Below are 18,541 nucleotides of genomic sequence, written 5' to 3' on the forward strand. Positions count from 1 at the left end.
TGTCATAATGACAGCTTCCCTACCACTGTGCATAAAAATGACATGACTCTGGCAGTAGAATGCTCCCAGAAAAAATTAATTGGAAACCTCGATTTTTACTCCACAGCCAAATCCCACTAATCCCTCAAGGCCAGACTCAAGTTCTATCACCACTAAAGCCTTTCCCAGGTTTACCAGTGTGAATCAGTTTCCTACATTTTTGAACCAAAGCACATATATGCATAATATTCATCTGACTTTTATTATAACATTTTCTCACTGTTATTTTAAGCTATATTTACTTTTAAAGATATATCCATTTTATTTTATTAAAAAACCTTTTATTTTTTTTTAAAGATTTATTTATTTATTTATGAGAGAGAGAGAGGCAGAGACACAGGCAGAGGGAGAAGCAGGCTCCATGTCGGGAGCCCGATGCAGGACTCCATCCCAGGACTCCAGGATCGTGCCCTGGGCCAAAGGCAGGTGCCCAACCGCTGAGCCACTCAGGGATCCCCCCATTCATTTTATTTTTAAAAAGATTTTATTTATTTATTGGAGACAGAGAAAGAAAGAGAGAGAAAGAGAGAGAGAGAGAGAGAGCACGCACAAGTGGGGGAAGGGAGCAGAGGGAGAAACAGACTCTTCACTAAGCCTGACTTAGGACTTGATCCCAGGACCTTGGGATCATAACCTGAGCCAAAGGCAGACACTAAACTGACTGAGCCACTCAGGCACCCTATTCCATTCATTTTAGAGAGACAGAGACAGAGTGGAGGAAGAGACAAAGGGAATCCTGAAGCAGACTCCTGACTGAGCACAAAGCCCTACACAAGGCTCTATCCCAGAACTCTGAGATCATGACCTGAGCTGAAATCAAGTCCCCTGGTAAACCGAATGAGCCACACAGGTGCCCCTCAAATTTTATTTGAAACTAAAATGTAAATTAAACTTGAGAGTTAGGGTGGTAACCCCATAAAATGGGCATTATAAGGGACAAACATCCAAATACATATTGACAAACAAAGTCAAAGAAATTTTGTCTGAGGGAAACTTATGCTTTAGCAGTTATCTGATCACCCGAAAATGTAGCTACAACTTAAATATCAGGAATGTATTAAAGTGTTTTTTTAAGGGAAGCATGCTAGAAATAATATTTTAAGTCAGCAATGATTATCACTCTGCTTTAACAATTTAAATTGCATACTAATCTATATATTATCTAACTTAAAAGGGTTTGTTTTATTTTTATTTTATTTTTTTAAGATTTTATTTATTTGAGAGAAAGGGAGAGATAGAAAGAATGTGCACACAGGCACATGAGGGGCAAAGGGAGAAGCAGACTCTCCCCCCAAGCAGGGAGCCAGACTTGGTACTGGCTACTGGGAGTCCAGGATCAAGACCTCAGCCAAAGGCAGATGCTTAACCGACTGAGCCACCCAGGCACCCCTGTAAGGATTTATTTTAATTTTCTTTCAGAACCCTAGGCCTTATATTTTCAGACTTAAGTTCAATCTTTTCCAAAGGTGAGAAAAAAAAATAAAAACTTTAATAAAAGAGTGAATATCAGGGCACTTGGGTGGCTCAGTGGTTGAGCATCTACCTTTGGCTCAGGTCGTGATCCCGGGCCCTGGGATGAGTGCTGCATCAGGCTCCCTGCAGTGAGCCTGCTTCTCCGCCTCTCACTGTGTCTCTCATGAATAAATAAATAAAATCTTAATAAAAATAGAGTGACTAGGGCAGCCCCGGTGGAGCAGTGGTTTAGCGCCATCTGCAGCCTGGGGTGTGATCCTGGAGACCCAGGATCAAGTCCCACGTCAGGCTTCCTGTGTGGAGCCTGCTTCTCCCTCTGCCTGTGTCTCTGCCCCTCTCTCTGTGTCTCTATGAATAAATAAAATCTTAAAAAAAAAAAAAAAAAGAAAGAAAAAAAAAAAAAGAGTGGCTATCTCACAGGATTAAGTAAAGCTTTAAGTCATGACCCATCTTAAAGATCTACCAACAAGGAAAAAAGTATACATTACCAATAAAAACAATGTTTGTAGTGGGGTAAGTCTCCTACATCCCAGCCACTTAACTTTATAAACATTTACAACCATGAAAGTGAAATATTTTCCTAACATTATACAAAAAGAAACTAACATGGAATTAAGGAATTTATCTAAAATGTACACCATGACTGATCCAAAAATAAAACATTTCATCTATGACAGGATTGGTTAACCTCTACAATAAATCCATTTGAATACTTAAGATTATTTTGTAGCTCATATTAAAATATCAGCTGTAAAGTGGTTTTTTTGTTTGGTTTGGTTTTAATTAAGAAAGAGAAAAAAGGAGGATATTCAGACTCAACAGTAACATTTCATTCTTAGCTATGGGATCTTTTGGTACAAGGAACATTGACAATTTTGGCCCTCTTATTAGTACAGTACAGATACAAAATCCACTAAAAATACTAATAAAATTAGGATACCTGGGTGGCTCAGCGGTTGAGCGTCTGCCTTTGGCTCAGGGTGTGATCTTGGAGTTCCAGGATCAAGCCCCACATTGGGCTCTCTGCATGGAGCCTGCTTCTCCCTCTGCCTGTATCTCTGGCTCTCTCTCTCTCTCTCTGTATTTCTCATGAATAAATAAAATCTTTTAAAAAAGGGATCCCTGGGTGGCGCAGCGGTTTGGCGCCTGCCTTTGGCCCAGGGCGCGATCCTGGAGACCCAGGATCGAATCCCACATCAGGCTCCCGGTGCATGGAGCCTGCTTCTCCCTCTGCCTGTGTCTCTGCCTCTCTCTCTCTCTCTCTGTGACTATCATAAATAAATAAAAATTAAAAAAAAAAATTTAAAAAAAAAATCTTTTAAAAAATACTAATAAATTTATAAGTGCCTACTGTGTGAATGGCACTATATTATACTATGGCATTGGAGCCATAATCAATACAATCCTCCCTAATCTTGCATGATAGCCATCTTTCTTTTCAAAGTTTGCCTTATTGTTTAAATGGACATTTTATACGAATACAATAGGATATAGAAGGATTTTTTTTAATATATTTATTTTGAGAGAGAAACATGCACATGGTAGTGGTGGTAGATAAAGGAAGAGGGAGGGAAAGTTCGAAGCCAAGTCTGCACATAGCCTAGTGTGGGGCTCAATCCCACAGCCCTGAGATCAGGTCCTGACTACAAAACAAGAGTCAGACACTTAGCTGACATGCCATCTGGGTGTCCTAGCATATAGAAGAACTTCTGAATGTCTATCTCCTTTGAAGGATTTATTATTTAGTTCTAGTCATTATATTTATACATGTACTTACATACATTCATATATAATACAAAAGACAGAGAAAGTAAGAAAACTTAAACCTTTTCTGTCTTACCTTTCTTTACTCTTTCCTTACCACCCACAATTTGTTCTTCTTGTGGCATCTGAGATAATTTCTGCCTAAACAACTTCTCTAGAGCTTGTGCCATAAGAACAATGTCATCTCCAGGCTAGAAAATATATAAACATAAGGTTACACAATATGGTCACTGTACCAAATTTCAACAATTCAGGCTACCTTAGAAGGGCAGTGACACAGTACTCTTCGACATTATTAAACAGTATTTACTGTTTCTAAATTAAGTGTAAGAAGTAGAAGTATCAGTTCATATTTTAAATTCTAACATTCTACCCTTTTAACTTCTAAAAATGACCCAGGTAACCTTTCTTAGTACTAGAGGGTTACAATCCAACCAATCCTACTAATACGAAAAAGTAAAATTTCTACTTCACAAATAAGTTAAAACAAAACATGTTCATGGCTGTGCAAAGTGCATGATTTGACTTAATGTGATTCACTTTTCAATTAACTAAGTGACAGAATGATGCTGCAAAGCTAACTCAGTTTTTAAATCTAACTATCTGTTTAAAAGTCTTTGGCTTGCTTTATTCACCACTGATAAAAAACTAAGTAAATTACAAAGCGAAAGCCTAAAATAGAGAACACTTATTTCAAAGTTAGGTACCTTAGTCTCCTGAAGTTACTGAACTTCATTTTAAAATGTTAAATGTAAAAGTTTACTTGGAACTGTTAAATTAAAATTAAGTTACCAATGGCACTTTCAGAATCCCATTATTTCTGATATTTTAAAAAATTCATATTGGCGAAATCTTAAATTTAAGATGGGACTGATAGTTTGGGAACCAAAATTTCTATTACATTTCAGCATCACTAGTGACTTTAAATAGATGGGATATAAGTTAAAAAATGTTTAGATATATAACAGCTTAAAAAGAATGCAGCACTCTAGAAAACAGGAATACTATTTGGAGAAAAAGCTGAATATATAAATCCAGTTTTACAGATGAAAACAAAAGTTAAAGTTAAGGTCCAAATGTCCACATATATTATCAGACAAGCCAATGCATGAACACAAATGAAAATACTACTACTGGAACATAACAGAATGTGTCAGATCTTTAAGTTAAATTGACACAGAGTTCATATGTATGTAATTTGTTTGAGTCCATACCATGAACATTTAACTAAGATTAGTATATAATAAAGTTTACCATTTATAACTGCAATGGTAGAAATATGGTAGAGAACGCTCTGAAATGATACTCACAGAAACCAGCTATCATTGGTATTTCATTTTTCAGAACATAACAAATCGTTACAGCTATTTAGGCAAAATGATGGTAAATGGATTGAATAAATACTGATACATGAAAATCATGAAATCCAGTAAAAAATAAACACTATTCTTAAAAATATGTAAAATACCCCAAATCAAGATTTGAAATCCAAAATCAGCACACTTTTTATATACATCTTCTATAAATAAGAGCAAAGAATTATTAAGTATAACATAAGGCTTACATACCTTGTTGTATAAATAACAATTTGAGAACATTATGTTGAAGTCTTCTATACATTCTGAAGCCCTCACATAATATTTATGTTCTAAGCGCTTCTTAATTGTATTTAAATCCATTGGGGTCTTTATAATGGTGTAATAATCCTACAGTTTTTAAGAAGAAATTCTAAATGTTAGTAAGAACAAATTCACTGCAACTAAATTTAAGTTTAAACCAAAATTTTTGTGTTGAGAAACTAAGCCATGTTTTTTTTTTTTTCAGAGAAAATATAACAAAGAATAACAAAGACAATGATGTAAAAGTAGAACTATCCTGGAAAATAAAAAGTGAAGGACATAAAGAAGTAAAACCTAGAATTTGTTGAATCTGACAGATCCAGAGTATAATCCCAGTGCCATGACTTACTAACTATGCCATAAATTACTTAACCATCCTGTTATCAGATGGCTGAAAATACCTAACAGAAGACCTAAAGTTGAATTCTATACATGATGCACATAAGTCTACCAAGAAGTGTCAAGAGCAACTTCATGAAGGTCACCTTCATGAGAACTTGCATCAAAAGGTCAAGCGAGAGCCCCCTGGGTGCCTCAGTTGGTTGGGCATCCAACTCTTGGTTTCAGCTCAGGTCACGATCTTGGGGCATGAGATCAAGCCCCATATCAGGCTCCATGCCCTGCAATGAGTCTGCTGGAGATTGTCTCCTTCTCCCTCTGCCCCTTCCCCTGCTCACACATGCACATACTCTCTCTCTCTCTAAATAGATAAATCTTTTTTAAAAAAGTCACATTCAAAAAAAAAAAAAGAAAAGTCAGATAACACATTCTATAACAAGAAAACATGGACTATTATAATGTACCAAACTGTTAAAATAAGAATTTCAATGCTCAGAAAAATGAACTTTGTTGTCTAGGAAAAAATACTCATTGGGAAATTCTTCAGTGATACAGAATAAATTAGAGGTCTTTATTAAATTCAATATATTTTATAAGATTAAAGACTAGTTTCTTTCTTTCAGGGGTTCACAAGGGTTTTCTCTTTTACAACCAACATAATCATAAGATATACTTACCGGCAACTTTAGTTTCACAGCATCCACAGGCTGCTGAAAAGGCCAGGAAAAGCTATGCTTCCATAAAGCCTTCAGAACAATTTTTTGTAGATACTGCAGTTGATTTGTTAATCGCCCATTTTTCTTTGTATTTAGATATTCTGGTGGTGGAGGGTTAACAATGGCTGTTTGTCGACTTGACAGAGACATTGTCAACTGGGTCAAATTCTGATATTACAATGTTGCCTATAAATACATGTCCTTAAAACACAAAAACAAAACTTAGTTACCTTCAAAGCACATTTGAAATGGTTTCTATAGGAAGTAAAAAGTGTTAAAGAGTAATATTATACTTTACAGCACATCATGATTAAAACAACAAAAAAGCCAAATGATAAATAAATCCATTTGTAAACAAATACAAACCTTTGTCTGTATAGGTAAGAGTAGTTTCATTATGCCTTAGTTTTGGATGATTTAAGGTATTTCAAACTTTCACAGTATTACTTCTGCCTTTCTAAAACACAAATTGAGGTCTCAGCAGGGAAAGTCTTACGTTTCTGGTAAAAAATAATAGGAATGTTAAATGTAACAGTAGTATACAGTTACTCCAAAATTATTGATTCACTGAAAGCAGAAAAGCAAAATAAAGGATTTTTCTAGCTAACTTAAAGTGATTTATTTACTTAAGTAGGCTCCACCCCCAATGTGGGGCTTGAACTCAGGATCCTTGGATCAAGAGTCACCGACTCTTGTTTTATCAACTGAGCTAGGCAGGCACTCCTAAGGCAATTTACTTTAAAACCTATTAGAAATATGACACATGCTAAATGCTACTCTTTAGTGCATACTAAAACATCTAAAAAATTTTTTAAAACATCTAAAATTAAAAACAGAACTTTGTATTTCAGACAGACAGTATCTAACATTCCTAAACAGCATTATTAAAGGATAAAAAAGCAAAGGCACTACCAAGTATATCAACATAATGAAAAGTGCAATTACTTAATAGATCATCTATTTTTTGAGAATAGTGTTATTTTTAGCCAATATATCTTTGTTTCCATTAAAACAGTGTTAGTTCTCAACTGCATATTAACCAGTTCTGAATCTTCAAAAATTATGATAAACAGGGCAGCCCTGATGGCCCAGCGGTTTGGCGCCGCCTTCAGCCCGGGGTATGATCCTGGAAACCTGGAATCGAGTCCCTCGTCAGGCTCCCTGCATGGAGCCTGCTTCTCCCTCTGCCTGTGTCTCTGCTTCTTTGTCATGAATAAATAAAATCTTTAAAAAAATGATAAAATATGTAACATAAAATTTACCATCTTAACCATTTTTTTTTTTTAAGTAGGCTACATGCCCAGCATGGAGCCCAACTTGGGGCTTGAACTTGCAACCCTCAGATCAAGACCTGACCTGAGACAGAGCCAGACACTTAATTGACTGAGCGACCCAGGTGCTCCTATCATCTGACCATTTTTAAGTGTACAGTTCAGTAACGTTAAGTATATTCATTTTTGACCAGTTAATCTCTAGAACTTTTCCATCTTGCAAAACCAAAACTCTATACCTACTAAATAACTCCTCATTCTCATCTCTCCCCCAGTCCTGGCAACCACCACTCTTACTTGATTCTATGACTTTAACTACTCAGGGTCTCTTATAAGTAGAATCATATAGTATTTGTCTTTTTGTGTGACTGTTTATCTTAGCATAATGTCCTCAAGATTAATCTATACTGTAGCATATGTCAGACTTTCCTTCATTTAATAAGGTTCAGTATTTCATTATATATATATACCATATTGTGTATCCATTCATTCATCAATAGACACGGGTTAACTTCCACCTCTTGGCTGTTGTGAATAGTGCTATTAACATCGGTGTATAATTATCACCTCAATAACCTATAATTCGTATGGATAGACCTCAGAAGTACAGAAGTGAGAAGTGAGGGATCATATGGTAAGTTGTTTTTTTTAAAATCTGGTACTGTTTCCCACAGCACCTGCAACACCACATTCTCACCAAGAGTCTACCGGGTTCTAGTTTCACCATATCCTCACAACCCTTTCCATTTTGTTTTTTTAACAGCAGCTGTTCTAATGGGTGTGAGTTACTGTGGATCATTTTAAAAATAGCAATGCCCGGGCACTGGAGATAAGGGTTGCAAATCTGCTTGTTTTTTAAATTTCCCTAGTGCTTGTGATGTGTAGCCAGGATCAAGAAACACTATGCTGAAACCAATTAACTTGGAGGTGATTATCAATCTTGTAATTCATCACACTTCATTACACTCTTCTCATGTTACACAAACATAAAAACTATTTTTTAAAAGATTTTATTTATTTATTCATGAGAGACACAGAGAGAGAGTTAAAGACATAGGCAGAGGGAGAAGCAGGCTCCCCACAGGGAGCCCGATGCAGGACTCAAACCCAGGACCCTGGGATCATGACCTGAGCCAAAGGCAGACGATCAACCACTGAGCCACCCAGGCACTCTATGAACTAAAACTTAAAACTCTTAATGTCGTTAAGAACAAAGATATTTTAGTCTTGCAACTGAAACTGGTTCTTACTGTTTTATAATTATTTCAAGTTGGTCTATCTTTGGAGTGTCCCAATCACTATATCCTCCCTCTTTCACAAAGATAACCACTATGATCAATTCTATCCCTTTAAATTGTGATTATTTTGACCTTTACATAAATATAGTATTTACTATATATTACAGTCTGGCTTTGCATCAATGTTATGTTTGTGAGATTTAACTATGTTATTCATTCATCTTCATTGCTGTATAGTATTCTATGATTGAATTATACCAGTCTATCCATTCTTGTTGTAACTTTTGGGTTGTGTCCAATGTTTGATAAATAACGCTTCCATGAACATGACTGTAATGAAAATGTGCTTGCATTATGTTGAGTATAAACCCAGAAGTAAAATTGTTGGGTCTGAGGTTATATATGTGTTCAACTTTAGTAGATAACCAGTTTTCCAAAATGTACCAATTTATATGCACAACAGAAATCTGAGAATCCTACCTTCCCTACATTCTTGTCAATATTTGGTATCAGTTTGTTCCATTTCAGTCATTCTGGTGAGGGTATAATGGGATCTCATTGTATTTCACTGAGGATTCATATGAAACACCTTTTTAATATGTCTATTTACCACATGAATATCTTCTTCAATCACCTGTTGAAGAGTCCTACCCATTTTTCTTTTGGATTGTCTACTATTATCTTATTTTTAGTTCTTCATATAGTCTGAATACAAAGTCCTTGTTGCGTGTTCTAAGTATCTTCTCCATGCTTTTCCCTCACAACCTCATTTTGAGTAGGTATTCTTATCCCCTCCTTCCCAATGCTAATCCATCAGCCATTACTCTGCTTCACCACTACCATGTTTGTCTACTTGTTTACAGTCTCTCAACCACCCCTCCCTCCTTCCCAGAATGTAAGAGGATCTCAATTTACAAGAGACCCTTTAAAAATTAACTTTCCTTAGCTTATTTCCTTTTCTGTATTTCATAAGTGCCTCATCTCTTTTCCATGAAGATCTTCTGTCCCCTTTTCCAGAATCTGTATTTCATAAGTGCCTCATCTCTTTTCCATGAAGATCTTCTGTCCCCTTTTCCAGAATCCTACTATTTCATTAATTATTCCTTTATTTCCATTATTGTTTCTTCTTTTATTAGGTTTAGGAAGCCTTTCCTCTACATAAAGATCATAAAATACATAATTTTATTTCCTGCTCTTCTTAAGACTACATTTTCTGCACTTAATTCTTTTTTTGTAATTAATTTTTGCTGGTATCTGTCTATGGATATGCTCTAGTCAGTGTCTTAAATTTTTTCCCTAAAAACACCTTTCCACACAAAAACCTGCACACAGATGTTTATAGCAGCTTTATTCAAAAATTGCCAAAACTTGGAAGCAACCAAGATGTCCTTCAGTAGGAGAATGGATAAACTGGAACAACATCCAGACAATGGAATATTATCAGTGCTAAAAAGAAATAAACCATCAAGCCATGAAAAGACATGGAGGGATTTAAATGTATATAAGCAAAAGAAGCCAATCTGAAAAGACTACATACTATATGACTCCAACTATATGACATTCTGGAAAAGGCAAACCTAAGGAGACAGCAAAAAGGTCAGTGGTTGCCAGGAGTTGAGGACAGGGAAGAATAAAAAGAGAACAGAGGATTTTTAGGGCTTGTGGAAAGCCTGTATTAGCTCATGATGATGGATACATGCCATTATATATTTGCCCAAACACTTAGAATGTACAACACCAAGAGTGAACTCTAATGCAAACTAAGGTCTTTGGGTGATAGTATCATTGTAGGTTCATCTACTATAACAAATGTACCACTCTGGTGGAGGATGTTGATAAGGGGGAGGGCAGCATATGTGGGAGTCAGGAGGTATATAGGAAATCTCTGTATCTTTCAACTTTGCAGTGAACCTAAAACTGCTCTAAAAAATAAGGACTTAGGGGTGCCTGGGCGGTGCAGTAGGTTAAGTGTCCAACTCTTGATTTTGGCTCAGATCATGATCTCAGGTCATAAGATCAAGCCTCATGTCAGGCTCTGTGCTCAGCATTGAATCTCCGGAAGATTCTCTCTCCCTCCACCCCCACCTCTTAAGAAATAAGGACCTAAAGAAAACACCTTTCTTGCTACATGCTTATTAACATAGAAAACAGTCAACCAACCAGCCGTAGGTACAAAATATATCCATCTGGTTTCTCCAACCCCCTTATGAAACTGCATTTCCAAAGATCACTAACATCTTGAAATATTCCAAAGCCCTCACTGTCTTCCTCAATTACCTTCCCAAACTTCTCTGTAGTATTTAAAATGGCTAACAACTCTCTTAAAATTCTTCTCCTAGGGCACCTGGGTGGCTCAGTGGTTGAGTGTCTGCCTTTGGCTAAGGTCATGATCCTTGGATGGAGTCCCACAGCGGGCTCCCCACAGGGAGCCTGCTTCTCCCTCTGCCTGTCTGTGCCTCTAATGAATAAATAAAATATTTTTTAAAAATAAAATTTTTCTCCTCCTTTATATCCTATATATCCTTTTCTATTTATACAACCTCCTCATATGTCCCTTATATTTCAAACCCCACTTGTCCTTGTTTTCTTGTTTCTGGTACTTTGATCAAATATCTGCACAAAATTAGTCAAATCCCAAAATTAGATTTTTGTAGTACCTATAAGATAATACTAACTAGTAAAAACTTAAGATAGCATGTATTGGGGGGCGCCTGGCTGGCTTAATTGGTGGAGCATGTGATTCCTGATTGGGGTTGAGGGTTCAAGCCTCATATTGGGTATAGATTACTTAAAAATAAAATCTAAAAGGGCACTTGGGTGGCTCAGTCAGTTAAGCATCTGCCTTCAGCTGATGTCATGATCTCAGGGTCCTGGGATCAAGCCCCGCATTGGGTTCTCTGCTGAGCAGGGAGTCTGCTTCTCCCTTTCCCTCTACATTTCCCCCTACTTGTGTTAACTTTCCCTCTAATAAATAATAATTTTTTTAAATCTAGAAAAAAATGAGGCACCTGGGTGGCTCAGTTGGTTAAGCCTCTGCCTTCAGTTTAGGTCATGATCCCAGAGTCCTGAGATGGAGCCCTAGGTTGGGTTCCCTCCTCAGCAGGAGGTGGGGGAAGAGTCTACTTCTCTCTTTCCCTTTGCCTCTCCCCCTGCCAGTGCTCTCTCTCTCAAATAAATGAATAAAATCTTTTTAAAGTTCTAAAAAATGAAATAAAAAGGAGCCTTTATTTTCAGTTGGTTAAGTGTCCGATTCTTGATTTCAGCTCTGATTATGTTCTTGGGTCATGAGATAGAGCCCCACATCAGGCTCTGCACTCAGTGCATAGTCTGCTTGTCCCTCCACCTCCCTGTGTTTTCTCTCTCAAATAAATAAATAAATAAATAAAATCTTTAAAAAAAATAAAATGAAACAGCATGTATTGGGATAAAAGACTATGTCTCCTGATTAGACAAAATACAATATATACAGTACCTATAAAGGCTTTTGGCCAAAAATATGTAACAAGCTTTTAGACTTAACTTACATGTAACAGGAAATTAAAGGGCTAGGTCTTCACTGTCCTATATGACAAGCTCTAGCCACATAGAACTATTTAAGTTTAAATTAATATTACTAAAATAAAAAAACTCATCCAAATTTCAGATGCTCAATAGCTTTATATGTCTACTGGCTACTGCATGGGACAACGCAGCTATAGAGCACTGCCATCACTGCAAAGAAGTTATGTGGGACAATGCTTGAGAAAATGAAACAAAATCTTAAGAAAACAGACAAGTGTACAATATAATATCCTATAAGACAAATGACCTAAAACAAGTTTAAAAAAAAGATGAAAAAAGACAAATGGCCTTTTATACAAAGATTATAAAAGAAAATGTGGAGTAACTGCTCTGAATTAAGATATAACTGAACTCAATTTATCATCCTAGATCATATTTTGGTTTGAAATCAGCTATTAAAGACGTTTTTGGACAACTAGGAAAATTTAGGAAATTATTCATTTTGACTGTTGTGAGAACACATTGAAAGGTATGAGAATAGTATGGTGATTACGTAGAAAAAGATGTTTAAATCTATGCTCAACAAATTTGATGTCAATAGTAACATCTATAAAATAGGTTAAATGGTGTAGGAGAAAAACCTATATACACAAGCAAACTTGGCAAAATATTGACAATTGTTGGTAGATATATAGGTCTTCTTCGTATCTTTTTCTTTAGGTTAGAAATTTTAAGCAATAAACTTACAGTACATTGTGCTTGAGAGCTGTAGATAGACTATGAGTAAGAGCTGTGATAATTATCACTGGGCAAAGCAAAAAAAAGTTAGTATTTGATAATCTGATAAGGATCTCAGAAGTATGCCTGTGTTCTTTGGCTGGAGGTCCTGGATTCTAGCTAGAGAGCTTACAATAGAGGACTAGGAATCATTTCCTTTATAAAATATTCTTTGTAACTAACTGTCTTTCTGTTCAATGTAATCTTATTTAAAAATTTTTTTTTAAGTTGTTTTTTTTGGCTTTTTATTCTTGGCAAATTTCTGTGTTAGTTGCCACTATTTTACTTTCTACAGAGTCTTTCTTTTATTAATTGTAACTCTTGTTCTTAATTATTGAAAAAGGTTAATAGAAAAAAACAGAAAATACCAGCATAATGGTTCAGCCACACCCTTCAAAAGATTTTCACCTTATTTGATATAATGGTGGGTCATAATCAGCTGAACAGTGTCACACTTTGTCATTTATTTAAGTGGATTGGTTACTTCAAGGTTTTCTCTAAAATCACTTACTTATATTCAAAGATGATTAAACTATGGAATTATAAGTATACAGACAAATATATATAACCTATAGCCTATTCTGTCTCTGTGAAAGTCTACTGTTGTTTTGAATGTTTATGGTGAGTTGTCATTTTATTGTTACTTTTGCTTTCAAAAGTTTTTACCTGTGGACACATTTCTACAAAGACAGATAGCATGGGCAGATGAAATCTAATGTCAATAAGAATTCTATATTATTCAATGGGTGTTATATAATAATCACCCATTACAATTGCTCAAAGACAATGTACAATAGGTTAGGAAAAGTTCTGGTTTACTTTGATGAAGATAATCACATAACTAGCATCACCATGTCATATCATTCTATGGTTCCATGAGCAAATTAACTGAAAATCAAATCTGTTTTGCCCACTCAATAGTTCAATATAAAGGTAATAATCTGTAAATAATATAGAGACTTAATAAAACTTTTACTTGAATTTTAATATCCATGTAGTATGAATGGTATACAACAAAGTTTCCTTTTTCTTTTTTTGAAGACTTTCTTTTATAGAGAGGGAGAGAGGCAGAGGGAAAGAGAAAAGGAGAGAGAATCTTAAGCAGGCTCCATGCCCAGCTTGGAGCCTGCATGGGGCTCGATCCAATGGCCCTGAGATCATGACCTAAGCCGAAACTAAGAGTCTAACACTTAACTGACTGAGCCACCCAGGCACCCCTCCTTTCTCATTCTTGTCCCCTAGCCAACTAGGACCCCTCTTTACTGCAAGTAAATTATTTTGTTAGCATTTTTTTTAAGATTTTATTTATTTATTCATCAGAGGGGGGGGGCGTGGGCAGAGGGAGAAGCAGGCTCCATGCAGGGAACCTGATGTGGGACTTGATCCCAGGACTCCAGGATCACACCCTGGGCTGAAGGCAGGTGCTAAACTGCTGAGCCACCCAGGAATCCCAGCAATTTCTTGTGTATCCTTTTAGCAATAGTGTTTTTTATACTTAATTCATATTAGAAATTGTCCCAGGGCAACCCCCTCTATTCCTAATGGCTGCCCAGTATATCATATGAATGTGGACATATAGATATTAAATACAATGTTGCAATGAATATCCTCATAAATACATCATTGTATACATTGTATACCTTGCTAAACTCCATACATAGCCAATACCTATTGGATATATACATTTATTGATTTATTGAATTTGGTCTGGCCTTTTGGATATATTTCTATTAATTTCTAGGACAGGAATGCCTGGGTGGCTCAGCAGTTGAGCATCTGCCTTCGGCTCAGGGCCTGGTCCTGGGGTCTGGGATCAAGTCCCGCATCGGACTCCTTGCAGGTAGTCTGCTTCTCTCTCTGCCTATGTCTCTGCTTCTCTGTATCTCTCATCAATCAATAAATAAAATCTTAAAAAAAAATTTCTAGGACAATGCTTTTAAATGTGGCTACATTTTTTTTATTGTATTTATTTATGTATTCATGAGAGACACACAGAAAGAGAGGCAGAGGCAGAGGGAGAAGCAGGCTCCATGCAGGGAGCTCAATGTGGGACTCGACCCCAGGACTCCAGGATCACGCTCTGAGCCGAAGGCAGACGCTCAACCGCTGAGCCACCCACGCGTCCCTGGCTACATGTTTAATTGCTGTCCAGAGATTATTCTAATTTATAGCCTTACCAACAATGTACAAGAGTAAAAATTTAAACTTCTAAGAAAAGTCATTGAAGTGTTTGTGAATATTTCAGTCATCCTTGCAAATACTTACAAACCAAAAATTTCCTGAAACGCACACACAAGCTAAAACATGTTTTTAAAAATGTTACAAGAAACATACAAGTTCACCTCTAATTCAATGCACATAAAGACACTATTAGGAAGAGTCTGATCTCTTTGGCAAAGGTTTTACGCTTTCAAAAACCACCAAGACCAATCAATTTCTTGAGTTTGCCAAGAAAAAACTTTACACAATTTAATTTTTACTAATTTAGTAGTGCAAGTATTAAATTGTGTTGCCCTAGGTGCTTACTGAAATCTCAAGGAATTGAGCTGATTAAAATAGAAAAATGTAAATTAACATATCTTGAGCCTAGAAGGCTCTTTTAGATAGAGTGAATTTTGAGGTTTTTTTTTTTTTTTATTGAGAAAGAGAAGCAGAGACACAAGCAGGCTCCATGCAGGGAGCTTGACGTGGAACTCCATCCTGTATCTCCAGGATCACGCCCTGGGCTGCTGGCGGCCCTAAACCGCTAAGCCACCAGGGCTGCCCCTTTTTGAGGTTTTGAATAAGATCATTTAAGAATTTTTTTTTTTAATTTTCCCATCATTTCAATAAATGGAAGAGAGTAAGTTATTCTGCTGTGTGGTGGCACTTCTGGTTGAACTTAAGTAATAGATCTTACACATGCAGGGAAGCAGTACAGCATAGAACTAAAGAGTTTGGATTCTGGGGATGCCTGGGTGGCTCAGTCAGTTAAGCATCTGGTTTCAGCTCAGGTCATGATCTCAGGGTCCAGGGATCAAGTCATGTGTCAAGCTCCCTGCTCAGCAGGGAATCTGCTTGTCCCTCTCTCCCTCTCACTTGTGCTCTTTCTCAAATAAATAAATTTTTTTTTTAAAAAAAGTTTGGATTCTGAACACCAGATGGTTCTAGGGCTCAGAAAGGTCAAAAGCAATCCACCCAGTGTGAGCTCAAATACTGATTCCAAATCCTGCATCATCAAATAAGCTGTCTCTAATTCAAGGGAGAAAATGGTTTCTTCAAAATAAAAATCAGGCTGCATTTAAAGCCAAATAGATAATTTCTAGAAAATGTGTATTCTTCACAATGATTCAATCTTCTCACCTACCCCTCCCTTCAGTCTAAAAATGCGACACCCTCCCTGTCTAAACTCTTTTCCCAGGGACTCTAGGTAACAAAGGACCTTGATCTCTCTTGCCTATATTGTCAGCATTTCTATACTAGCTTACCCTCCATATACACTTTCTCAAATCTCCTTAAAAATTCTTCTCTTGATCCTATTGTCTCCTTGTAGCCTCAATCTTCTCTCTTCTGTACCTCACACTAGAGCATCCTAAAAAAGGACATTGTCTTTACGCCCCACCTCACACTCAACTTTTTCTGTCATTCCTCTAAAAGTACCCTTTATACTAAGGCTAATACCATACTTAGTTGTTAAATGGATTCTTTTGAGTCTTATCTTACTTGACCTCTCAGCAACATCTACTACCAGACTATCGTGACTCTCTTGAAACTCTTCTCTAGTTTCCGGGATACCACTTTTTTTCCCAAATTCCATTTGTTCATTTATTACATACTTATAAAGCACCTACAATAGTGCCAGGCACTGAACTAGGAATTGGGGATAAGGTCTCTTTATAGAGACTTACAAGTAGGTAATTACAACAGGATACATACAATTACTGCTTTGACAGAGATAGAAACAGGTTGCCAAGAAAACAAATAGAATCAGATTGGAAATCCAGAGTGAGTTATCTCCCTCATAATCTCATCTTCTGCTAATCCAATAATATCCCTCAGGGTTCTTCCCTTGCTCTTTTTTTAAAACTCCATCAACACATTCCTGAATCTGGAATATAAATTTACATTTACTGAATACTTAATAAGGTGTTTCTATTTTCTACCCCCCAAACCACATTTTTTTTTTTTTTTTTTTGCTGTTCAATCACTTGTTACTCCCACCTCACTTGATATAATGGTGAGGTTTTGGTTTGTTTTGTAATTTACAATCGCTGTTCATGATAGACACATATATAAACCACTTGCCTAGTTCATTAAACTTCCGTTGCTACTATTCCAATGCCCAACACTGCCCCAGCCACACTCAAAAACTTGCAGTTCTTCACTGTTCCACCCCACTCTGTGCTCACACATGTCCATGCTTTTGAAAATTTTCTCCTGCTTATCAGAGCTCCTCCCGTCACTCTTCTGACCCAATTTCTGTCTTTCAAGACCCAGCTCAGTTATCACCTCTACCTGGAGGCCTCCCTCACCCCCTTCCACCCACCTGGGTCCTTCTCACGGGTCCCAAAGCACCATGTACATACTTCATCTGAATTCTTAACCTAAGCCACTATGTTGAGTTCAGGCCCAGGTTCTGCAGCACCCAACAGATGGGTAAGCATGGCCCAAGAGCTTAAACAAATGTATCAATCAAGGGTGGGAAATTCCCTGTCCCAAATGAAGATACCACCCCCGCCCTCCAAAAAACCAAAAAACAAAAATGCCAGCCACTGCTAGAGCTCTGTTACTCTCTCCTGCGTTCCCCAAGTTGCAGTACATACACAATCTGCCAATCCTAGACCCAAGAGAACCCCAAAGACCATGAACGTTTTTCAGGTTAGGGAGTAGGCAGTTGTATAACTGGAACCTCACCTCCTCGCCCCAACCTCCTCCTTCCCACCGCTTCCTTGCAAAAACAAAAAAACAAAAAACCCCCCAAAAAGCAAAAAACCAAACTCAAGCATTTAAGAGAAAAGCCCCCAAAATTTTAAAAGGTTTCACTGGGGCAACAGGCTTGCAGATGGTAAGCCAAAGGAGAGCAACTGGCAGCTCACCTGGGCAGCAAGGCACGCAGTGGGCCGGCCTCCCCAACCGCCTCGTCGGTCTCAGGGCTGATGGGGGAGGGGAGAAGAGGGAAAAACGGTTGTTTCCCGCTCAGCGTCGCACGGAGCGCCCGGATCCAGGGCAGCAGTCCGCGCAGAGGCTCCGCCACGTCGTGTGAAAAAGGCCTTCTCCGATCGTTCCCGCCAGCTTGCACAAGGCGAAGCGGTGCGAGGCAGCAGCTCCTCCCCGTCCGTCGCCGCCAGCTCTCGTCCTAATGGCGGCAGTCGCTGGCGGGCAGCGGCAGGCGGCTTTATGGGCGGCGGGGGGCGGGGCGTGGGCGGGGCGTGGGCGGGGCGACGGCGGGCGGCCGTCCCATTGGCCGGAGCGCATCACGTGGCCAGGCTGTGGAGCGGGATGCCCGCAAGGTGCGTCAGGTCTCGGCTCCGCAGCCCGACGTGGACTGGGGCTCGAAGGTCTTGCGAGGGGTGAGTGCACCACTGTTGAGCCTTTACTGAGCGGCAGGAACGGTGCAGACCTGGGGGTTAGGAGTAGGAGCGCCACCCAGGAGTTTACCATTAAAACAAATAAATGAATTAGCCCCGGAGGCACCTGGGTGGCTCAGTTGGTTAAGCGTCTATCTTCAGCACAGGACATGTCATGACCCCGGGGGTCCTGGGATTGAGCCCCACGTCGGGCTCCCTGCTCGGCAGGGGGTCTGCTTCTCTTTCTCCCTCTGCCCC

At 38.1% G+C, this 18,541-nt stretch overlaps 1 protein-coding gene across 1 annotated transcript in view; it reads right to left on the reverse strand.

Annotated features, from left to right (window-relative positions):
- BRDT (bromodomain testis associated) overlaps positions 1-18,109 on the reverse strand; it is a 58,343-nt gene extending 40,234 nt beyond the window's left edge. Inside the window, exons 1-5 of the mRNA XM_025417673.3 lie at positions 17,813-18,109; positions 6,317-6,450; positions 5,912-6,151; positions 4,845-4,982; positions 3,353-3,467 (exon numbers count right to left, since the gene is read on the reverse strand). Of these exons, the coding sequence (XP_025273458.1) occupies positions 3,353-3,467; positions 4,845-4,982; positions 5,912-6,100 (442 nt within the window). The 5' untranslated portion in view covers positions 6,101-6,151; positions 6,317-6,450; positions 17,813-18,109. The remainder of the gene's footprint in view (positions 1-3,352; positions 3,468-4,844; positions 4,983-5,911; positions 6,152-6,316; positions 6,451-17,812) is intronic.
- Between the last annotated feature and the right edge of the window lie 432 nt (positions 18,110-18,541).

Source organism: Canis lupus, chromosome 6 (genome assembly GCF_003254725.2).
Source record: "Canis lupus dingo isolate Sandy chromosome 6, ASM325472v2, whole genome shotgun sequence".
NCBI classification, from domain to species: domain Eukaryota; kingdom Metazoa; phylum Chordata; class Mammalia; order Carnivora; family Canidae; genus Canis; species Canis lupus.